Here is a 25,243-nt window from a genome sequence, read left to right as displayed (position 1 = left end):
AGCAAGAAGCCTGCTTCTCCCTCTGCCTGCTGTTCCCCGTTTGTACTTTCTCTCTGTGTCAAATAAATAAATAAATCTTTTTAAAAATCTTCTTTAAAAAAAAAAAAGATTTATAAGATTTATTTGAGAGAGAGAGAGAGAGAGAGAGAGAGAAGTGTGTGTGTGTGTGTGTGTGTGTGTAGAGGGGCAGAAGGAGAAAATCTCAAACAGACTCCCCACTGAGCACAGAGCCCAAGTTGGACTCAATCTCAGGATCCTGAGATCATGACCTAAGCTGTTATCAAGAATCAGACACTCAACCGACTGAGCCATCCAGATGCCCTGAGATTAAGATTTTTAAATTACAGGGGCACCTGGGTGGCTCAGTGGGTTAAAGTCTCTGCCTTTGGCTCAGGTCATGATCCCAGGTTCCTGGGATCAAGCCCCGCATCAGGCTCTCCGCTCAGCAGGGAGCCTGCTTCTCCCCCTCCCTTTTCTCTGCCTGCCTGTCTGCCTACTTGTGATCTCTGTCTGTCAAATAAATAAAAAATTTAAAAAAAAAAAGATTTTTAAATTACAAATAATTTACTTTAACATTTCAACAGGTTTTATGCATTGTACTAGGGACATAACATGGTTTAGTTTTCATGGACTTCAGGAGACAACTACATACTACTATCAGTGTTGCCAAAGAAAATAAAGAGCTATCTATGAGAAAGAGAGTACACAAGAGGAATAGAAGAAGAGGGAACTAATTTAGACTGGGTAGCCAGTTACAGAGGGAGAATCAGTGTGATAGTAGCACTTTGGGCTCAGACAATAGCAGGTGTTTTTGCAAAAACATGTTTTCCAAAGATGGCTGCAACAGTACATCTGTCCTTCTAGGACCTTGTCATCCGCCTACCAGGAGGTGGAGTCTGTGTCCATTTTTTTTTTTTTTTTAAGATTTTATTTATTTGAGAGAGAGAAAGAGAGCAAGCAAGCATAAATGGTGGAGCCCATCACTCAATCCCAGAACTGTGGGATCATGACCAGAGTCAAAGGCAGACTCTTAATCCACAGCCCCCCAGGTACCCTAATTCCCTTTAAACTTGAGTGGACCTTTATGAATGTCTGGACCAAAATAACGAGACAAAAGTGACACTGTGTGAATTTAGAGACCAGTTTGTAATAGGCCATTCAGCATCAGCCTGGTTCTCTTAGGACACTTACTTTCAGAATTTGATCCCCATGCTTTGAGTAAAGCCAATCAGTCTATAGCCATACCACCCTGAACGCACCCCATCTCATCTGAGTAATGCCAATTGGCCTATGGAAAAGAAACAAGGCCCCTAGCCTTGGCTGAGTTCTCAGTCAAAAGCAAACACTACCTTGCCAACCATATGAATGACTCATTTAAAAGTAGGTACTGCAGCCCTCAGGCCACGCCAGCCAAGAATTACAGACAGCAGAGATGAGCCACAAAGAGCAGACATGAGCCATCCCTACCAAGACATGTCCCAAGTTCCAAAGTCATGAACTAATTAAAAGACTGCTATTATTTTAAGACACTAAATTTTGGGTGGTTTGTTATATAGCAAGAGCTAATCAGAACAATGTGCAAAGACCTTGAGAGTGGCAGTTCCAGAAAATGCACAATGTAGCTTAAACACAGGTATTGGAAATGACAGCATTGGCAATGACAGCACTGACAGCAACTGACAGCTAACACTCATTATTTATGTTATACAGGCATTGTTCTAAGTGACTCATATATATTATTTAATCACTACAATCCTGCTGGTAAGTATCCTTAAAACACTGATTTTACATGTGGGAAAACAGAGGCACCAAACAGTTGAATGACTTTCCCAAGATCAAACACTCAGGCAGACTAGTGCAAAAGCCTATGCTATGAATAATGCCATACTGCTTCTCGAAGGAGAGAATGGCAGAATATGAGTTGTAGAAAGGTAGATCAAGGCCAGGTTATGCAGATTTTTATAGATCATGGTAGAAAGTATAGGTATTAGTCTTTGAGTAATGGGACACTACTGAAGAGTTTTAACCAAAGAGGTTTATGATCCAATTTATATATTTTTTAAAGGTATATATATATATATATATATATATATATTTTTAAGATTTCATCTATTCACCTGTCACAGAGAGAGAAGCAAGAGCGAGCACAGGCAAACAGAGCGGCAGGCAGAGACAGAGGGAGAAGCAGGCTCCCCGCCAAGCAAGGACCCAACCAACCGAGCCACCCAGGTGTCCCGATCCAATTTATATTTAAAAGATCATCCTGGCTGCATGTGAAAAACAGATTAGAAGAAAGGCAATAGTTGATGTTTGACCATAAGGTACTCCTTGAGAATAAAATTAGAAGAACTAAAATGTAATGGTTTCATGGAAAGAATATAAGGGAGGGTCAAGCTGATTAACACTGAGCCCCATGATCAACTTAAAACATATAAAAAAAGAAATGCCAATAAGCTTTTATGTGCATTCTGTTGTAATACAACAGATAGGAAGAATACCACACCACCTATGATATATTCTTGTGCAGGGAAGGGGAAATTCAAATCTAAATCCAGTCAAGCCAAGATTTAGCTACAAGTTTACCAGAAATAAAAGAACAGAGGAACATGTTAAAAGACACCATGAGAATTCAGCCTGCCAAATCTAGAATGTGGAAAATTTCTAGATGACAAATTTCATGAAAAGCAAGAAAGGGACAGGTCACTATCATAGAATGGAAAGACTGAAAAAATGTATTAACCAAATGCAATCTTATAGGTAAAATTATATGATGTCTAGATTTGCTTTAAAATAATATGAAGGGGGACAGGCAGTACAGATGAAACAATATATACTGTATGTATTTTAACTGTTCAAGCATGGTAAAAGATGCATAGGGGTTAATTATACAATTTCTTTAGGTTTTTATATGCTTAAAACTTTCTATAACACACAGTTTGAATTTTAAAAATGTAGGGGCACCTGGGTGGCTCAGTTGGTTTAAGGTCTGCTTTCTACTCAGGTCATGATCCCAGGGTCCTGGGATGGAGCCCCACATCAGGGTCCCTGCTAGGTGGGAAGCCTGCTTCTTCCTCTCCCTCTGTCATTGCTTTTGCTTTCTCATATAAATTAAAAAAAAAAAAAATCTTTAAGAATATAAAAAGCAAAAATAAAAAATTTAGCAACCTATCCACATTCCTCAAAGCCAATCAAGATGATCCTGAAAACTCAGGCAGGAATGACTGGGCTGATGACTAAGCATAAAACCTCCTCAAGTGTTTCACTTTCTTCTTCAAGAAGATACAAGAGGAAAGCAGGTAACTATGTAAGTTAGAAAAAGGAATTTCGGAGAGGTGGTTGGGCAGTGCCCTCAGCACTCTCTGAGGGACAGGGAGCCCTGATGTATCTGGGCAAGTGGAGATCAATGCATATGGCACAGCAATGGACATCTAACAAAGTACAACCTTCAAGCAACCTTCTGATTGCAATCTGGCTCTCACTGTGGCATTTTTTTTCTGTGGGAGAGGATGTATTTTTAATGACTTATTAATAAATAATTAACTAGTCAAGTTGCCATTCCAGTTTTTTTTTTTTTTTTTAAGATTTCATTTATATATCCGACACAGAGAGAGAGAGAGATCACAAGTAGGCAGAGAGGCAGGCAGAGACAGAGAGAGGGGGAAGCAGGCTCCCTGCTGAGCAGAGAGCCCGATGTGGGGCTGGATCCCAGGACCCTGGGATCATGACCTGAGCTGAAGGCAGAGGCTTTAACCCACTGAGCCACCCAGGCGCCCTGCCATTCCAGTTTTTATATCAGTCTCCTTTGAGTTTACATAGGGTAAAATTAGTTCACAGTGCCCAAAATCAAACATCCTAAATAGTGAACTTAAAAGACCAGATTTTATAATCTGATGACCACACCAATATTGCAAACTTTTCACCATGAGCCTTTCTTTATGTTGTTATACGTCCTTCACAAATAGATCATGTTTTATCTTTGTTGATTTTTTAACTTAATGTTTCACATATTAAACTCCAATCTGAGTAATTTAACAATATCTGATTTTAAGATTCCCATAATTGGTGACCAATATTTAAGAAAAAAAGATCAAATCAGCTATTTAAATACTTTCCTATAAATTTAATAAGATGATCAATAAGATAGCTTAACTATAGTTTTCATTAAAAGAGTATTATTTAAATTTATTTAATTTTATCTTATGAAATTTATTACAGTAGGACTAGAGTGATTATTCCTATAATATAGAATATTCAAACTTCAACTTCCTTACTGAGAAGCAATATTCATGATTCCATCAAGGTCCCCCAAATTAGCATATTTCAAGACAATCAATGAAATTAGAACATTAAACAAATCATTTCTTTGGACATAAAAGAGGGGGAGGGTATTTTTTTTTTTTTTTTTAAGATTTTATTTGAGACAGAGAGAGAACATAAGTTGGGGGAGACTCCAGGACCCTGGGATCATGACCTGAGCAGAAGGCAGATGCTGAACTGACTGAGCCACCCAGGTATTCCAGGAGGGGTGATTTTAATAGGTATTTGATTAGAAGAGGATGGAAAAATCCCATCAATTTATTTTTGGTCTTCAGTAGTACCAAAGCTTAATTTTTTTTTTCATGTTTCCAATTTAGATATTAAAAAAAAAAAAAAATCAGTTGAGTATCAGAAGCTTAACTGTGTAAAAGCCATAGAAATAATAGCTGTGATTTACTGAGTAGTTACACTGTTTTAATAACCTTGCTTGTATTTTATCCTCTAATCTTCACAATTCCATCCCCATTTTGCAGATGAGGAAACTGAGACACACAAAACTTAAGTAACCTGCGCAAGATCACAGAGCTCAAGAGGATCAATAACTTAAGTTCAGCCATTGGCAGGCTCAAGAGACCTCACTTGACTGCTAAACCACACAGTACTATACTGTACTGTGCCATGCTAGGCTTTACCACTCCTACATCATCTGTGACTAAAAATCTACCTCCTAAGGTTAAAACAAACAAACAAAAATAAACAAAAAAAACTTTAAAAAAATGCAAGTGCCATCAATTTAGAGTTTGATGTCATTACATTTTATACAACAAAGTATAAGGTAAAATTTATCTCATTTTGAAGCCCGTCTTTTTTTTTTTTTTAACTTTTTAAGATTTTATTTATTTATTTGATAGAGAGATAGGGAGAGAGCACAGGTAAGCAGAGCAGTAGGCAGAAGGAGAGAGAGAAGCAGGCTCTTTGCTGGGCAGGGAGCCTGATTTGGGGCTCGATCCCAGGACCCTGGAATCATGACCTGAGCCGAAGGCAGCTGCTTAACTAACTGAGCCACCCAGGCACCCCTCGAAGCCTGTCTTTTAACTGATTCTTAATTCCATAAAAAAGAAAGAAATACAGTTCATTTCACAAGTGAAGACATATTCCTTCAGCATGAAAATCCCTATTAAAAAACGCTATCCAAGCTGTCATGATAAGTTTAAACTCAGCAAAGGAGTACAGGTACTCTGAGTGACTTGAAAGAGAACAATAGTCCACCCTGTCCAGAAAGACTAAAAATATTTACATTTATCAAGAGTAAGACAGACAGGATAAGTTTAAACTACAAAACTGCTTTCAAAATAGTAATCTACTGAGTTCATACTAGGAACCTGAGCAAGGTTCAAGTCCTTATGACAATCAATTAACTTCTGTGACTTTCCCAGGTATGAAAGAAGAAAAAACTTAAAGAATATCTCTACACCCTGGTTATGCAATGAGTGCCTGTGTGTTTGTATGGTATGTGTACAGGGCACAAGTGAGAAATGAGATGATAAATATTAAATGTCGTCCCAGACTTCAGAAGAACTCCAGTACTTACCACAGCACTAGGTTTCAGTATGTTTTCCACAGAAAAGACATCAAACATTAAGAAATTGGTTGTACGCTTGAAAACTTAATACTTACTAGGTTGGTTTCCTAAAATAATGGAAAGTTCTCTATAGAAGGGCAGCTGAGGGGGGAAAAAGGGGCACCATATAAAATAACTCTGAATATAATATTATAAAAATTGGACATAACTTCTTTCATGTTTCATTTTAGCGGAATGGAAACCAGGAAATCCCTTCTAACACACAGCTTTCTGTTTCTCAGGTACAGCAGCAAATTAGATTTTGACTCCAACAATAAAAGCACCAAAATTCATGGCTTTAACCCCAGTTGGGTCTTCCAAGCTCCTTCCAAGCTCCTGGCTGCTCATGGTCAGTAATCTCTCCCATTCTTCAGACTCTTCCCAAGGCTCTTACCAACCTTCATTTTCCACATTTTCAGCAGATGGTCTTGTCTTCTATAATTTTCTAGACTACATACCCATGAGGGCAGGGCTCTTTGTTCATAGATGAATCTCATACATGTAGAACAGTGCCTGACACATAGCAGGTACTTAATAAATACTTGTTAAATGAAATCCATCAATGAATTGAGGAAATGGGAGTCCCCCAACTAAAGAACTCTCTTTCAGCCTCCTGCCCTTTAACCTACAAACTTAATCTAGTCATTTCCTTCCTTACATCCTTCCCTCTAGTCTATAGGGAAGATAATCTTACTACGGTGGACATTTCTACCTGTGCTTCAGATCACAAGTTCTCCCATCTCTTTCCTCAGTAATTACTCCTCTCTACCATAATTTCTAAGTACCCCCAGTTATAAACTTCTTTCCCAGGGCCTAAAAAAATGCTTAATCCTATTCTAAAGCACAACCAAGAAAATCTCCTGCACCTACAGCTAACTGAAGTTACACTATTTCAAAGAAGCTTGGACTTGAAGTGTACACTTCTGGTCTGTTCCTCATCCCTCATTACCACAACCACCCTGAGGCACTTTGGCTTCCATCCCAGATTTCTCAAACTTCTCAAGGTAATGTCATCAAAGGACCAACACCCACCCAATCTAAGAGCTACTTTTGCTTCATCTGATGCTTCTGCTACATTTGATCCTGGCTTCTCATTTCTTAAAACTTCCTTTCTTGGCTTTTTGGCACTATTCTCTCACTGTTTTAGCCGAACAGCTTTCTCTTTCACCTGTCCCTTAAATGACTATTGCCCCAGAGAGACCTCATCTGCTCTTTTCTATAAATACCCTGAATGAGCTCATCCACATTCATAGTTTCAACCAATACTTATGTATTCTACTGACTCCCAGAACTCTACCCTCAGCTCAGTTCTTTTTTTTTTTCTTAAGATTTTATTTATTTGACAGAGAGAGATCACAAGTAGGCAGAGAGGCAAGCAGAGAGAGAGAGAGAGGAGGAAGCAGGCTCCCTGCGGAGCATAGAGCCCGATGCAGGACTCGATCCCAGAACCCTGAGATCATGACCTGAGCTGAAGATCATGACCTGGCCACCCAGGTGCCCCCGCTCAGTTCTTTTTACCTCAAGGCCAGACCTGGATATCCAGCTAGAAGACATTCCCATTACTCTTGACTAAATTGCTATAATTAACCTATTACAAAATCAAACCTAAGGGTCTCCAAGACCTCCAACCATTTCTCATATACATTTCTCTCCCCCCAGTCCAAAACTTCTTCCATATTGCAACGTGAGTAGTTAATATAAAATACAAGCAGAGTAATAACTCTACAAGCTTAAAATTGTTCCCTCACTCACATCACTTAAAGCAATGGCTTCTAAAGTGGGGTAAAGGGGCACCTGGGTGGCTCAGATGATTAAGCATCTGCCTTCAGTTCAGGTCATGATCCCAGGTACTATGATCGAGCCCCACGTGGGTCCCCCTCCCAGCCTGCTCAGCAGGGAGCCTGCTACTCCCTCTCCTTCTACTGCTTCACCTGCTGTTCTCTCTCATTCTCTCTGTCAAATAAATAAATAAAATATTTAAAATAAATAAATAAATAAAGTGGGGTAAAGTTTTCTCCTCTTTCATTTCTATTTTTATGTTTTATAATAACTCTATGCATATATAAACACAGAGTAAAACATTTAACATAAAAGTATACATATGAAGGAATATGCTTCAAATCTTTTATTGATATGGGTACTTTAAAAATACGGAGACCACTAATTTAGGGGAAAAGTATAATCCACGATATGACAGGTAGTTATCATATGGCTCTGGACTTTTAATCAAATCTACTTTTATACTGTACATTAATTATGCCAAACTACTTTAACATTCTAACTAGCACAGATCAGCTTTGAGGCTTTACTTATGCCCCCGCCACCTGAAATTTCCAGTGTCCACTCACATCCCTTCCGACTTCCCATTACCCTCCCTAACAACTCCTCTCTTCTTTAAGTCTCAAAACAAACTTAACTATGTGAAACTTTCTTTGACTTTCCCAAGTGGAGGAGGGCACTTCCTTCTCTGAGCTCTCAAACACAATATGCATCTCTAGTATAGCAGAAATGTAATTTGTTGTTTACATGACTGTCTACTCATCTTTGTATTGCCAGTGCCTAGCATGACTCATAGCACAAATTAAGTGCTTAATGTTCGTTAAGGGCTCAAGAGGCACAGTGTTAGGGGACAAACTGCAGCAATACCTTAGTTACCCAAAACAGTTGAGAGAGTGAGCGCTTTGTGCTGCTGAGGTCTCGGTTGATGATCAATTTTAACTTTTTAATTTTAGGATGTGCTTACATTGTGCAGAAAGTTTTCAGGTGTTGCTAAACAGGGAGAGATTTTGAGAAAGCCAGCACTTTATCAATCAATTAACCCTCAACAGTGTCAACACATTCTGAAAGACAACTTACATAAATTCAAATGCTAAGACTCAGTGATTCTGGTCAAACACAGCATATTAATTACATACATTTATCTTCCTTTTCTGAAATTCCACTAAAAGTAAGTGAAGTGAAAAACAAGTTATAAACGTATAACACCAAAGAATAGAAGTGACACCAGTGCAGAAGCAATTCTAATACAGGTTTGAAAGATGGGATTTTAAAAGAAGGAATAGTACTTGACTTGGCAAAGCAAAGGAAACTAAATTGACTGCAAAGAGCGACCTATAAAGTGAACTTGCTGGCTAGAATTTATAGGCAATGGGGCTTTAGAACAAAGTGTAAGGCTCAGGGCTAAAAACTGGGAATTGACTGAAAATTTAAATAACAAAGAAATTAAGAGCCCCCACCCCCAGTCCAGCAATAACCTTGCCCAATAGGAGAAGATAAGGGTGGGGCCTACAATAGGGGCATTAAGAGAAAGGCTGCCAACTAAACCATGGCCTTTCAAAAACTCTCCCCTTAGTGCTTTTCAGGTTAGAGCAGGTAATATGCCTCTTAGGTACATATGGAAGAAAATAATCACCTAGCTCTCAGAATGCCCAGAGGTATACACACTGGAAGATCATTCTCCAGATAAAATGAACAATCTTGGAAAACAGACCTCTACTATACTTGGGGACCACCCAAGAAGATGACCACTACCTAAATGCTTAACATGAAGTCCACTAACAACAGGCCTCACGGAGTCACAAACAGCTTTCAATCAGTTTTCAGTGTCTCATTCTAAGGCATAACTGAGGATCACGAGATACTCCAAGAGTTTCCAACATGATAGGAACTAAACGAAACAAAACATACAAGAACACAAAAAAGAGAATTTAGGGACTGGAAAACATGACTTCAAAACACTATAAATGTCCTCAAATAAGATACTGAGAAAGAGGATTTGCAAATTAAAATTTATATGGAAATTAAAAATCTAATAGAAGTATTCGAAGATGGAAGCCAAGGAAATGTCCTTAGAAGGCAGAATAAAAGAGAAAAGACGGTAGAAAAGACAAAAAGAAGTCTACCATCCAACTAACAGAAAATTCATAAACGAAAGAAAATGTTTAAGTAGGTTTTTTTTAATAGAAGAAAATCTCCCAAATTTAGGGACGTTAACCAGACTGAAACGGCCCAACAGACTAAAAGAATAAACAGTAAAAAAAATAAGAAGAAGAAGAAGAAGAAGAAACCAAACATACAAACAAAAAGCCCCCACACCATATCATCATATTTTCGATCAGTAGAGGAAAAAAACCCCCAAAACCTCTCATAGTGGGTGGGGGAGAAGTCATACACAAAGGAAAAGGAATCAGAAACAAGCAGGCTTCAATAGAAACACTGTAATAAACTCGAATAGATCAGGGCCCTCACAGTGAGAGGACATCACTTCCTCTCTAGAGATCTAGACTCAATTAAAACAGGAGGGGGCTGAGGAGACACTTTCACATGTATTAGGTCTCAAAAGTCATCTCCTACCTAGCCGTTTTCAGGTAACTACAGGAAAATGAACTTCAGTTAAACAAAAGGGTAAACCAAGAAAGAAAACAGTGTCCAGGAAATAGAAGATAGCATTGCAAACAAATAGGAATATAGAGGGAGGAAGGTTTAGGATGAGAACTACATAGTATGCCTAAAGAGTATCTAATCCGTTCTGTATCAGGAGTGCGAAGGGCTATAGATTTTTTTAAAGTTAAAAAAACCAGAGTGGATATGTTGGTATTTGAGCATCTGGATGACACCCAAGGATCCTGTAGCAGACATAATTCTAAGATAGGCCCAAGATCATTGCCTCCTGGTGGACACACACTGCACAAAAACTCTTTCCATGAGTAGGGATAGAAAGGAGGAATAGGTTGGGACACCACAGAGGTCATTAGGGTCACTAATCCATGGACTTTTGCTTAATCAAAAGGGAGATTCCCCAGTTATCCTGGGTAACCCTGCCTGACTTTAGTGAGTCTTTTAATTAAAAGAAGGTGAAGCACTGGAAGGGAGCTCCTCCTGCTGGCCTTAAAGACACAGCTTTCTCGAGATCTACATACACAAGGAAATGAATTCAGCCAACAACCACATTAGCTTTGAAGATGATGTAGATCCATAAATGCGTGTTTAGTCCCAGCTGCCATCTTGACTGCTGTCTTGTGAGACCCTGAGAAGATCCAATTAAGGTGCCAGACTCCTGACTCACAGAAACTTGTGAGATAAACGTATGCTGTTTTAAGCCACTAAAATTGTGGTAATTTGTCACAGCAATAGAAACCTAAAACCACGGCATGTGGACAAACTGAAGGATATCTCAAGCAGAATAAACAATTCCAAATAAAATCATATTTCCTAAATGCACAAAGCTTCGGGAGTCAAAGCTGTGTCAAGTAATTTTTTAAAATAATACACTTACTAATACCAGAAAGCAGAATTAACTCTGAATAAGAAATGGGCTTAACTGGTCAGTACTGCTGAAAGTAATCAGGTTTAAAGAGACAGGGATCAATTTCAAGTTGTCCTGGATCTTTTAGCTCCTAAAAAAGAGATGAGAGGTTCAATCAGAGCTCTTCCCCTCAGTTCAAAATTGTAATTTTTGCAAATTTCAAGCAAGGAAAAAACAAAAGCTTCAAGAATCACTGAGTTTTCAAATGGAGAAGTGTCTTACATGTGTCAGCTTCATTTACCAAAATACAAGGACTCTCAAAGTAAGGACTCTCAATTACAAGGATGTTGCTGTGGGATCAGCAGTATTAACATCACCTGGGAATTTGTTAGAACAGAAAATTTGTGGGCACCTATTTCCAGACTAACTGAATTAAAAATCTGGGGTGAAGTCCAGCAATCTCAGTTTTTAACAAGCCCTCTAGGTGATTCTGATACAGGTTCAAAATTGAGAACCACTAATGTTAATGCTAATATCTAATGTTAATTTCTGCCTCTGCCCAATTATGTTCTGGTCTTTTTCCCCCCTTCCCCTTTTTAAAAATTTTATTTATTTGGCAGAGAGAGAGAGAAGGAGCCAGAGAGGGATCACAAGCAGAGGGAGTGGGAAAGGGAGAAGCAGGCATTCTGCAGAGCAGGAATCCTGACATGGGGCTCCATTCCAGGACTTTAGGATCATGACCTGAGCTGAGACAGACGCTTAATGGCTGAGCCACCCAGACACCCCTGGTCTTCTTTCTTTAGTCAAAAGTTAATGCATTTCCAAAATTACTGTATCCAACCAAGATTAGCCATTAGCACATGGCCGATGCTTAAAAAAATGTTTGCTAAATAATTAAGGTCTTAGGCTTCAGGTGTGTTTCTTCCATGAGAGGGTTTTGTTTTGTTTTGTTTTACAAAGATTTTATTTATTTATTTATTTGACAGAGATCACAAGTAGGCAGAGAGGCGGGTGGGGGGGGAGCAGGTTCCCCGCTGAGTAGAGAGCCTGATGGGGGGGGGGCTCGATCTCAGGACCCTGGGACCATGACCCAAGCCAAAGGCAGAGGCTTTAACCCACTGAGCCACCCAGGCGCCCCCATGAGAGGGTTTTTAGAACAAACTGGATATGAATGACTTTGGGCAGACTTTCCCACAGTCTCCACCTATCCCTACTGCCTTCTACCTTACATATTTACACACTTTTCTTCCCAGCCAATGACAGCACTGGGACCTCTACGAAAAATAATTCAGAAAGAACACTTTGAAGTCTGGATAAAATATGGTCCAACTTTCTCTTACAAATTCTAGGGAATCAAGTAACTTAACAGCCATCTCATGATGAATCAAGCTCTCCTAGTCCAGCATTAAACCCTAGGAAAGGTGTTTCAAGATAATATCTCAAGATTGATGTTTCTGGTCTGGAGTCTTCCAAAAAGGAGACCCTGACTACTTAGGTATTTCAGAGGCTCATGGCTCAATAACTCTAAGGGCAGTTAATAGGGCTTTGACTGAGGGAATTTACAATTTAATATGAACTTTGGAAACTTCATACCAAGTACATGAAATGACATCAAATCACTTCGGAGAAAGAATTAAATGTATTCAAAATTTAATGCATGAGCAGAGATTTAATTACACGAAAATTAGAATGAAGTTTCTTTCCATACCATCTAAAAGGAAAACAAGACACATTTAATGAACTCATCACTAGGATACCAAGCTTACACTAAGTTAGAATGTTTAACCATGAGGGGTTTAGAAACCTCTCTCTCAATGAGTGTCCAGGTAGGTTAGAATCCATTTAGGATGCACTGACCTAATGAGAAGCGAGAGGGTCTAGCACACGCTCTGCCATTTCACAGCGCCGTCACTTCCTGTAAGTCACATGTTCCCTCTGATCTGTCTCCTTCTCCCTAAAAAGTGCAGATTAATACTAACACTCTGATAACTCCTTACAAGTTAAAAACAAGAAACAATTTTTGCTATCATTAGGATAATTGTGTCTTTAATCTATTATTAAAAGAAAAATAAAATAAAAGGGTGCCTGGTTGGCTCAGTCGGTTAAGCATCTGCCTTTGGCTTGGGTCATGATCACAGGCAGGGTCCTAGCCCCATAGGAGGAAATCCACGCTCCGCAGGGAGTCTGCTTCTCCCTCTCCCTCTGCCACTCCCCCTTTGTAATCTCTGCCAAATAAATAAATAAATACAATCTTTTTTTTTTTTTAAAAAGGGAAAATTAAAATAAAAGCAAGCTAAAATTGGGTCAAATACATAAGTATCTGTACTTCGGAATAGTAACAGATTCTGATAATTTGTACTGTAGATATAAACATTTTTTAAATACCCCTCACTCTTAAAATCTAAATTCTAAAACTTAATATATTCATCATAGAAAACCTGAAAGATGCAGAAAAACTCTAAAAGCATTTCACAATCATACTTCCCAGAAATAATAAACATGGTAGGGCTTCAAGAAATTTTTTCAAGTATTTTTATGCATATACAGAATGTATTTTATATACTTGAGTTCACAGAAAATATAAAGTCTTGCATTTGGGTTTCTAACTGACCACTGCATCATCTTTCAAAACATTCTTCAGACTAGCTTCCTACCACATGAATAGTTTAACTACTAAACATAAACTAATGACTCAGAATATACCAATATGTCACCAAATAAAAGTAAATAGTAATATTGTCATTAGTGTCTTTTTCTTTTCCCCATACTAACATAGGCATAGCAATAAATATCAATTCAGCAATAATAAAATATCTAATGAAAGCAACAATGAACGTAGACAACTAAAATTCTCTGTATTATCAGATGAGTAAGGACAAAGGCAGCCTGCAAGATCTTGAAAAATTTTTTTTTCTTTTAATCAACAGGAACTCAAGAAAAATGAGTTTAAGGATGATTTGGGAGTCTTCCCATTCAGCTCAATGTATACAGATCCCTGGCTGTACTGAGTAAACAAGAGTAGGTAGAATCCTCACTCTGTAAACATCTTGGGAGCTGGCAGGGTGATTACGCATAGCACATGAATTTTAATGTTAAAATCCATGTGACAAAGATTCCTAACAACAGAGTAGGAGAGAAAATGGCAGTTTTACAAAAAAAAATAATAATAATAAGCAAAAGGGAAACATAAAACGGGATAGGCTAAGCACAATCGAATATGTTGATAGGTTCAAAGTAATTGTCCTAACATAGGTTTAGTAATATAATAGACTTCCATGAAGGAAGAGTGAGTGACAGAAGTTTTCTAATATGAATACTTTTAGCTCTTTGATAGCCAAATCTACTTAAGATAATTTCCTAGAGACTGGTATTAAGAGTCTAATGGGAGAAACTGAAAGTAACTAGGAGAGAAAATTCCAACTCACACACACAAAAAACCTTATTCAGAATGGCCCTCTTAAACTTACTTATAAACTCTTAAATAAAACAGAAAAAAAGGCAATCACTTGAGTAAGGCTGAGGCAGGCTTAAACGTAAAGGTGAAAAGATCCAACAATTTACTAAAAAAATGATCAAAGCCCAACTGGTACATCTGACTGTATACCTACCAAATTGCTAGGAATCAGGATTTTCTGTATATGAAAAATGGGTTCTAAATCCCCAGATCATTTCAACTTATAGTGAACACGTGTGCTGTACTATGAACTAGGTGGTTAGCAAACACAATGTGTACTACTTGTAGAGATATACCAGACCCGTGGCTCTTGGCACATTTCTGTTAAAGCTCTCCTACTAAACACAGAGACAAATTTCCTGCCTTATAGGAGGGGTAAGGTCAAAAGGACTCTCGTCTATAGCCCTCTGGACTCTTAAGGTATGTAAACACATGGATCCAGATGTGTCAACAGATGTGACATAATAAACATGACTTAAAATGAAAGTAATGAAAGCTGCTTTGTTATCTGTGGTCCCCTACCAGCTGTTCCTGTTTAATTTCTGTCCAACTCTTATTTGGTTACTTCACAAGAAGTCCTGAATTTTTACAACTGCTCTCTGCCTTGAGGAACTATTGCCAAACCCTGTCAAAGATAACATGGAAATGTTACATGTTTTATGAAAGAACATTAAAAGAAAATGTCTATAAACCAAAGCTTTTTTAAAAATTTATTAATTAGCTGATGAGAGATTAAGGTGACTTTTCAAAAAGGAGAAAAAGTATAAAGATAAATGTATTATGAAGGGAAAATACTGACTATATGGCTAATTTTTTGTATTTTACAACTAATTTTATTTTCTGATATAAGAAAGAAAACTATTTTTTTGCCTTCCTCTGGCAGCCTACCTTAGAAAAGACAGTTGTATGTAAACGAAATTCAGTTTTTAACTAAGTCAAATATTAGTTCTACATATTTAAAATACTTTTGGCTACACAAAAGCCATAGTGGGTTCACAATCCATTACTGGGTGGAAAAAACCTCATAAGAAAGAATATTTATTTTTCTTTTTGCAAGGCCACCAAAAAGATGCCTCTGTAAAATTAATTTTAAAGCATACTTACCAGAAAAGTGAGATTTTTAAAAAACTTTTAAAATTAAGATGGAAAAATAAACAAAATACAGTTGACCCTTGACCAATGCAGGTTAAGGGGTGCTGAACCCCGCACTATGGAAAATTCACTTGTAACTCTGGACTTCCCTAAAACTTTACTAATAACTTCATGTTGACTGAAAGCCTTTCTGATAACCGTCGATTAACTCATTTGTATATCTTATACCATATTCTTATAATAACATTAGAGAAAATGTTGTTAAGAAACTCATAAAAGAGGGGTGCCTTGGTGGCTTACTTAAGTGTCTGCCTTGGGCTCAGGTCATGATCTCAGGGTCCTGGGATCAAGCCCATCAGGAAGTTTGCTTCTCCCTCTCCCTGCCACTCCCGTTTGTGCTGTCAATTAAATAAATAAAATGTTTAAAAAAAAAAAATAGTTTTACCTATCCTTGCAATGCCCATTCATTAAGATTTGAAAAGGAAGGAGTCTTTTTGATCTCTAGGAAAATCTCACTCTGCAAACATAATGAGTCTTATAAACTACAGGGTCACTTTACTGTATAAGCCACAGATCATAAGCCATTACAAATATGCAACATAAGAAACTGCACATCTTTTTAAACAAAAAAAAAACCTACTAACTGAGAAATAAGGCTATTGAAAATGTCTTATATTCAAATCTTAAAAATTGTTTCAAAAAATATTAAGTATTTGGAACTCATTTTCCTTACTCTTCTGTCCAGTAAGTTGGATTAATCCTAAATAACAAAACAAACCAGTACTACAAGTAAGTATTTCAATTAAACACCAAAGTTCTGAAAAAAAAAAAAAAGGTAAATCACAAGGCAGTAGGGAGGTTGGACCTTCTGAGATTTAATCATCTTTTCATCTGAGACATTCAATCACTTAGAACTAAACTGAGTTTACCAACTACTTATAACAACAGTTTCTTTTGTCAATCCTTTAAATGACATGAATAACATTTCAGGTAATTAGCCTAAAACAACTTTCATGATTCTCTAATCCCCAAAAATAAAAAAGTCACACTACTCTGATACATTGTGACTTCATTTCAGTTATTAAATAAAGTACTGTGCTGAACCAAAATTAAGATTCTCCCCTAAATACATCCTTTATATATTTCTATTTTGAGAGGAATTTTTAGTCTGTACAGTTATTGATTCATGACAAATCTTCAAGTTTGTTGTGAAGGCTTAATAATTGTATTCTAGAGACAGGAAATCAAAATAAAGGAAATAAGACTGTAAGTGAAATAAATAAAAATAGGATTAATAAGGATGTTTTAAGAGGATTAACATCTACATAATGTGACCATCCAAAACGACATAATACACTTTGCTTTTAAGAATTACATAATCATATCTTAATATGCTGCTCAAAATCCCTACTTCAGTTCTTATAAAGATCTCAGGGCAGGGATGCCTGGGTGGCTCGTACCTTAAACATCTGCCTTCAGCTCAGATCACGATCTCAGGGTCCTCTAAACAAGCCCTTTGTGGGGCTCCCTGCTTGGTAGGGAGTCTGCTTCACCCTCTGCCCCTCCCCCTGCTCCTGCTTGCTCTGTGCATCTCTCTCTCAAATAAATAAATGAAATCTTAAAACAAAAAACAAAACAAAAAACTCAGGCCAGAGCCAAAATTATATACTATATTCATTCTGTCTCCCAAACAACCCACCTCTTATATTTGCTCCTCCCCCAAATTAATTTACAAAGATACTTAAATAACTGGCCATGACTAGTTTATACATTCTAAGAGCCTTGTCCAAATACTCAAGTACCATAATCTTAATTCTCTTCCTCTCAGTTTATGCCCTGTTAAATGTGTAACTATTCCAAAAAGTGTTTTTTATTTTCATTTTTAAAACTGTAGAATGGGATCTAGTTTTGTTTTTGTTTTTTAAATATTTATTTATTTATTCGAGAGAGAGAGAACGAGAGGGAAAGGCAGAGGGAGAGGAAGAAAGAATCTCATGCAGACTCCCCAGTGAGGACAGAGCCCACTGCAAGGCTTAATCCCAGGACCCTGAGATCATGACCTGGGCCAAAATCAAGAGCCAGATGCCCAAAAAACTGAGCCACCCAGACGCCCTTGGATGTAGTTTTTTGGGGGTTATTTGTTGTTGTTGTTGTTGTTTAGATATTACAAAATATCTTCTTTGTAAATCTAAGTAACAATATTTCCACATTTTGGCATGCCAACTTGTTATCCCATAAAGAGATCGTGTTACATATCAGTTGAGAATGTGTGGGTAGGCCATTATCAAATTGGTGGCCATTACCACCAAAACTGCAAAAGAAAAGTTATCCGATTTTCTTTTGGGGGAGGTGGGGAACTTGGATGAGCACTGCCAATCCCAGCACTGAAGCAAAATGAAGCTGGGAAGGAGGGGGTAAACTGCAGAAGCAAGTTTAGAGAGATGGGAGTTTGGGAATAAGAATGGGCTTTAATTTCTTCCAGCGCCTTCATGTGGGTAAATGCACTGTAGCCAAGGGAAAAGCCCTGAGGAATCTCTGCTATTATACCGGCTATGTCACTTGGACAAGAGAAAAAGGAATGGAGTCACAAGGATAAAAAGAAGAAAAGGGCAGAAAGGAACTAGTTAAAAGTTCTCACTATATACAACAATAGGTTATAAATCAAGAGAAAAGGACATGTGGAAAGAGTAAGGGTGATCCTTCCCATGTATATCCTACCTTGAAAAATCCCTAAAGACAAAAAAATGAGTTCTTGCAAATATCAATGAGTAGGAGGGAGCTTAATTATTCCATTAATAAATTAAAAAAAATAAATCTATTCTGATGAAAGTTCACATCACAAGAAACAAAAATCTGGGGCGCCTGGATGGCTCAGTCATTAACTGTGTGCCTTTGGCTCAGGTCACGATCTCACCGTCCTGGGATGGAGCCTGCATCGGGCTCCCTGCTCAGTGGGGAGCCTGCTTCTTCCTCTCCCACTCCCCCTGTTTGTATTTCCTCTCTCAATCTCTCTCTCTGACAAATAAATAAATAAAATCTTTAAAAAAAAAAAAGGAAAAATCTGTCACTACATGAGATGATGGATGTTAATATACCGATTGTAGTCATCATTTCAGACTACATATGTGTTGAATCGTTATTCTGTGCTCCTTAAATTAATACAGTGTTATATGTCAGTTATATTTTAATAAACTGGGGGGAAAGCACCTCTTCTCAAAATATGCAAACTCTTCTACTTTTATGGTTGATATCCTTATATTGACAGATTTAAAATTATAATTCTATGTTAGTCACAGGTGAAGTAACCTTTCAGCTTACAAGGCAAATCTTACCAGCAACTCCAAATATCCTTTAATTACTTGCTTGGGGGAACGTGTTCTCACTCTTACTTTCCATGCAATTTGTATGCTAGCTAGAAAGTTCTTTTTAAACTCCCACATTCACTATTTCATGGCCCATCTAAGTGAAGAGCTCAACTAAAAACACATGATGCCATTTCCTACATTTTTACCCCTGCACATGTAATGTCCTAATCCTGAAAAAAGTCCTACTCAGACAACTACACACAACTCACCAACATCTCTCCTCTCCCTCCACCCTAGGAGCAGTGTTTTTCAAATTACCAGTTGTCATCACCTGGTTGTTAAATCAACTTATTGGATCTCAGATGTCATTCTTGTTTTAAAAAATAGAAAATACTGGGCGCCTGGGTGGCTCAGATGGTTAAGCATCTGCCTTCAGCTCAGGTCATGATCCCGGAGTCCTAGAATTGAGTCCAGCAGTGGGCTCCCTGCTCAGTGGGGAGTCTGCTTCTCCCTCTGCCTCTCTCTCTGTCTCTCATGAATAAAGAAAATCTTAGGAAAAAAAAAAAAAAAAGGAAAATACTACAATGCATCACACAATGGGTATTATTTTATGACATTTTATCAATTATGTATGTACTAGGTTGTGAGGTAAAAACGTGTATCCTGATGTTATGGGTCATTGCCAAAAAAAGGCTTGAAATACACCAGCTTTTGTTTCGTCTACAAGGCCTTCTAACCTGGTCCCTGCATAAGGTGCTGGGCCTATCTCTTACAACAGCCCAAAGAGCCAAGTTTCTCAAGCCCCACTCTTTTGCGGTTCCTTGTCTCAGTGCTGTCAATCACACTGCTCCCTCAGCCTTGAATGCCCTCTCATTTGTCTACAAGGCCCACCTGTTCTCATCTTTCATTATTTAATACCTACTACCTCCTCCACAAAAGCTCTTTTATCCTTCCCTCAGGAGCTAATGCTACACATAGTTTGTATTTCTATGATGCCCTACATTATAGCTCCTTAGACATTTCCCTATACTTTCTAATTTCAGGCCTGTCTTTCCAGCTTCTCAACTATAAAGTCTCTGAGGGAAGGAGCACATTTTATGTACTTCTGTATCAGAAGCACTGAGCTGCTGAACATGCCACATGAAGGGGGGGGGGTCAAAGGAGTAAAATGCACAAATAAAGAATTATGACTTGCATCTAACTTCTCTGATGTTAAAAATTATTGAGTGGTTGCCTTTTCAACAAAGGCCAATCGTATGCCACTGCTGGATCAAGATTTCCACATTTTTCCCTCAGCCCCCAGTAGCCTGAGGCAGAAAGAGGTGTCAGCTTCCTCTCTCAGCAAAGGAAGGACTCAGGTCAGGTTGCAATGCAGCAGCATGCACTTCCATGCTTCAGGAAGTTATCTGGGGAAAGGCAGAGAAAAGGGTTTCCAGAAGTTCCCGCAAGCAGGTGAGATCAATCAGAATAGCACTAATAGACCTTATTAGCATACAGAATCACATTTTATAAATAACTTTCAATGGAGTGTCAGGGGGAGAGAGGGAGCTTTCTCTATTCCATGTGGATGGTACTGAGTTGTCAATAGGAACTATGCAAAACAAAAGGTAGCATGAAATAACTCGCTAAAGTTACTTGATTTCTCTTGCCTACTCTAATGGCTCTGAAATAGCTCCTGACTCACAGCTCTCATTATGAGATACTACTTGGAGGACTAGGGTTTGTACCTTACAGGCTATCCTCACTGGGCTGTATAGCTTTTCACAGACTTTATCTCACATACACAAGTGCTCGCATTTTTAGGGGGTCTGATTCACCTATTTCACAAGCCAACACTTCAACTGCCTTCCCTGTAATTAAAACAGTTCAGGCAGCATCCAAGATAGTTTGACAGACTCTGCCAACTGTCAGTTTCAGCTGTTCTTTTCCATTTCCACAACGGTTCATAAACTACTATTATAGGAGCCAGGTTGGTTTTCTGCCTGAAGTCAGCACCCATTTTATTTAAGAATAAAAATAATTGGGGCACCTGGGTGGCTCCGTTTGTCTGCCTCTGGCTGAGGTCATGATCCCAGGATCCTGGGATCAAGCCCCACATGGGGCTCTCTGCTCAGCGGGAAGCCTGCTTCTTCCTTTCCCACTCCTCCTGCTTGTGTTCCCTGTCTCACTGTGTCTCTCTCTCCGTCAAATAAATAAATAAAATCTTAAATAAAAAAAAGAATAAAAATAATTCCTAGTAGCACCTGGGTGGCTCAGACAGTTGAGCGTCTGACTCTTGATTTTGGCTCAGGTCATGATCTCAGGGTCCTGGGATCCAGCACTGTGTATGGCTCCCCGCTCAGCAGGGAGTCTGCCTGAGAGTCTGTCCCTCTGCCCCTCCCCAACCCATGCTTGCAGACATGCTCTATCTTGGAAAAAAAGGAAAAGAATTCCTTTTGCTTAAACTTCCCCCCTAGATTTGCAGTTACATCCATAGTTATGGCAAAGAAAAATTCTTATTGCTAACAGTCAAAAATATATTCATAAAATCTGAAACTCTTCATTCACAATAGTAAATTTTATATACCTGTCGAAGTAAGGTAATTTAGCACTGCCTGAGTAAAACTTTAAAAGCCATTTAAAATACCATTTCCATTTGGGGCACCTCGATGGCTCAGCTGTTGGGCATCTGCCTTCAGCTCAGGTCATGATCTCGGGGTCCTAGATCTCAGACTCACATTGGTCTTCCTGCTCAGTGGGGAGTCAGCTTTTTCCTCTCCCTCTGCCCCCCCACCCCCTGCTCACCCAAATGCTCGTGTGCACTTGTTCTCTCCCTCTCTCAAATAATAAAAACCTTAAAAAAAAAAAAAAAGACAACCACACACACCATTTTCTTTTAGTTCAAATAGGTACAGTAAGCTATGCATATTCCACAAACACTTAATAGGTATAAACACCCACTGTCTGTGAAAACTTCCACAAATGCCTTCTCCATGCTCTTCTTTCCTATTTCCACCCATTCAGCCTCTCTTGACAACTCAGATGAAACAAATCACTATCCATGAACAAGAATAATAGCCCTAAACACACACTTTCAGAAAACTAATGCCAGAAACGCTTTTTCTGCTCTAGTCTACTTCTAAAACTTCATTAGAAGAACAAATAAATCAGTTTGTAAATACATTTAATTACACTGAAGTATCAAAAACGTGTGCCATGTGCAGGGGCTTATTTTCGTATTTTAAATACCAGCCCCTCTGGTAGCAAGTTCATCCCAAACTTCCCTTGGTTAAATGATGAGCATTCATGCAGCTTAAAGACTGGGAAAAACGAATTTTCTTCCATGATGCTACCAATAGACAGTCTAGAGAGAATGCAGCCTTCAACATGAAAAATTGCCACTTTTTTTTTCTTTTCTCTGACATGTTTTAAACAGAAGAGCTGCAGATTCTCAAAGGAAGCCATATTTCAAAGGTTTTAAATAGCAGTACTTTCCAGTATTTTCCCTTATTAAAATTGGTGCAATTCATCCAAAACATTTTTAAATGCCATTGCTTTCCAGCTGATGTGCTAAAAACTGCTTAGAGAAAACAATCTCTCCATCTGAAAGATCTACTTTAAGAAACCAACTAGTAATCACTAAAATGGAAAGGAGGAGAAAAAGAAAATATTTCAATTTTACAGATTGGAAGAAATGTTAAAGCTTATCATCTAATTCCTTCATTTTACAGATAGTACACAGTCCATAGAAGTTAAATAATTTGCCTCAGATCACCAAGCTACGAATAGCAGGACTTTAATAAGGTATTTTAATTGCTTAGCAGTACCCCAAATCATGCAAGTTATATATATTCTAATCACTTGTCATTTAAGCATTAAAAACAATTATCACTTTCTCATTAGTTCCTAAAGAACTCCTACAACATATGTTCTACATTTTCAAACTTTGTCAAGCTAATAAACTTCAAATTCTAACTTCAACCAAAAAAGGTAGTACTGTCCAGGAACTTTCCTTTGAAAGTTTCAAAAAATAAAGTTGAGGTATGCATCCCCCTAAACTGTCACAATAAACTGTGTTCTATCCTTTCAATCCCTGTCCCTTAACAACACTTTGGATTTGTGTGTTCAACCACAAAGAGAAAATTCTGGAAGTTCCTCTGACAAAAAAGCATAGACAATCTTCAGTGAAATGACTACATCATTACTCCATTAATACATTAGGGATTTCTGGCTTACATTACAAAGAGTCACTAGCATTTTATCAAGTTACTGTGTGAAGAGTTAATGAAAGGTTGGAAAACATACTCTTGGCTGACTTTGGTATTGAAAGGTGTAGATTTGACATTGTTAACTCAAACCAAAGACCTGAGCTTAAGAGCAGAAATAGAGAAAAAATGCAAGTTCCTTCAACAGAAAATTAGCTTTTTCCTATTCAACCTCTGATCCACCAAGTGCAGTGGCACTGTGAAGACCACATCGGTTAAGACTTTCAGACTTTCCTGTTAATGCCCCAATAAATCAATTCTGCGTGTTAGCTTGTGATATTCAAGGGCAAAACAGAGGGCACATTGGAGGCCACAATTTACACTGGATCATTTTCAAGGACTGAAGTCCAACCACTCATTACTTTACAATTGTTCCTTTGTGTAACTGATTATTCTCAAAGTACTGAGAGAACGCAGTACTTCTCTCTCAAAGATACCGGCAACAAAACCCAAGACAATACGATTTTAATTACGAACTGCTGCAGGAGTCGGACCAAGAAAGTACAGAATGTGTTGCCTGCTTAAATATTCCTAATAAAACTACATTCTGGTCAAAAATTATGTATGTGTGGTTTCTTAATTATGACCTCTGGTGTCACTCTATAAACACAACTTGTTAAAGGGTTAGCACACCTACATTTTTAATGTACGACCAGCGTAACAAAGTAGCTAATTTGTTTGGAAACACAAGAACACAATCACCGCCAACGCTCGACAACACACACACATAAACAGATTCAAAGCTATGTTGGGCACAAAAATCCTTACCCCATTTTGCCCAGTGAAAACTTGCTCTGAAGTTCCTGCTCTTCTGCTACAGAATAACTTCCAAAGGAATTTCTCCGTCTGTTATTTCGCAGTTGCTTGTCCACCCCCCCGAGATCCTTTTCTGGAGGTATTTCAGTGGTGCTGACAATTCAATTAGTTCACTTAGGTAAAATGATTTCTCTCGTAGATACCAAAACGTGCAAACAGAGGCGGCATTTGCTTTAAATGAGAGTTAAAATGCTGCGCGGAGGAGACAGCGGTCAACTCTATTCCACGAAATGAGTCTACGTGTCTGTCGGAAAACGCAGAATCCAGCTTCACCGAGTCCTATAAAAAACGAGTTCGGTGGTCATTTCGCTCATGTCCTCCTCGACACTCTGGGAAAGCCAGGTAACTCGGCCTTTTGGTGCTACTAAGGCTGCGGGTTCAAATTTCTCCACCACACCAGTTCCCTTGGGGGTGGAGCGTGTAACCCAATGCGACGTGCACTTTATCGAGATCCCTACGAGAAAATAAAAATCCTAAAAGCAGTAATGCCACTGCTTCCCTGCGCTCACGTTAGAAAAAGCTATATAGGAAAATCTCCTCGAAGTGCAAACCCAACAGCTCGCGATGTGCACGGCACTCCACATTGGAGTCTGTCTTTTAAATGTTGCCCCTCCTAAGACTCAGAGCAGAGAGGAGGTGGGGAGGAAGAAGAGAAGGCTGGGCAGGATCGATTCATTCTCCCGAGAATAAACGGAGCCATTTCCAGGCTGGCAGCAGGCTGGGGGCGCAGCGCACGCTGGGGAGCAGGGGAGGGGGCCCGATCCCACCTCCCTCAGCCCCTTCCCGCCCCGCGCCGCCGAGCACAATGGAGCCCGGCTGGCGCCCGGCCCTTCATTCGCGTCTGCTCCTCTTTCCTCCTCTCTTCGGAGCACCGCAGGTCTGAGGCTGCCGGCGACGGAGAATGAATGAATCAGAGAGCCAAGCCCCACGCTGTCCCCGGCACCCGCTCTCAGCGCCAGGGCGGGCCGAGCGGCGGCGTTGGACTGAGCTGAAGTCGCGGCGGGCGGCTAATCCCGCGTCAGGGGCCGGGAAGCGGGGCTCGAAGCCGCGGGAGAGCCGCTGCTCCAGCGCCCCCACCCGAGCTCCTCGCCTCTCGCGCTCCGCGCCGCCGCCACGCGCCGCCTCACAGTCCCCGGGCCCGCCGCCGCCTCCTCACACTTCCATCACCCGCCCACCTCCGCCGGCCTCCAGCTCTCGCTCCGCAGAGCA

At 39.2% G+C, this 25,243-nt stretch overlaps 1 protein-coding gene across 1 annotated transcript in view; it reads right to left on the bottom strand.

Annotated features, from left to right (window-relative positions):
* The window catches only part of HOMER1 (homer scaffold protein 1), a 131,806-nt gene extending 106,986 nt beyond the window's left edge, over positions 1 to 24,820 (bottom strand). Inside the window, exon 1 of the mRNA XM_044266442.1 lies at positions 23,987 to 24,820. Coding sequence (XP_044122377.1) covers positions 23,987 to 23,991 — 5 coding nt within the window. The 5' untranslated portion in view covers positions 23,992 to 24,820. The remainder of the gene's footprint in view (positions 1 to 23,986) is intronic.
* Positions 24,821 to 25,243: the final 423 nt, after the last annotated feature.

The sequence above is a fragment of the Neovison vison genome, chromosome 1 (assembly GCF_020171115.1).
Source record: "Neovison vison isolate M4711 chromosome 1, ASM_NN_V1, whole genome shotgun sequence".
NCBI classification, from domain to species: Eukaryota; Metazoa; Chordata; class Mammalia; order Carnivora; family Mustelidae; genus Neogale; species Neogale vison.
The sequence above is the reverse complement of the archived record's forward strand: the minus strand, read 5'-3'. Positions and strand labels throughout refer to the sequence as shown.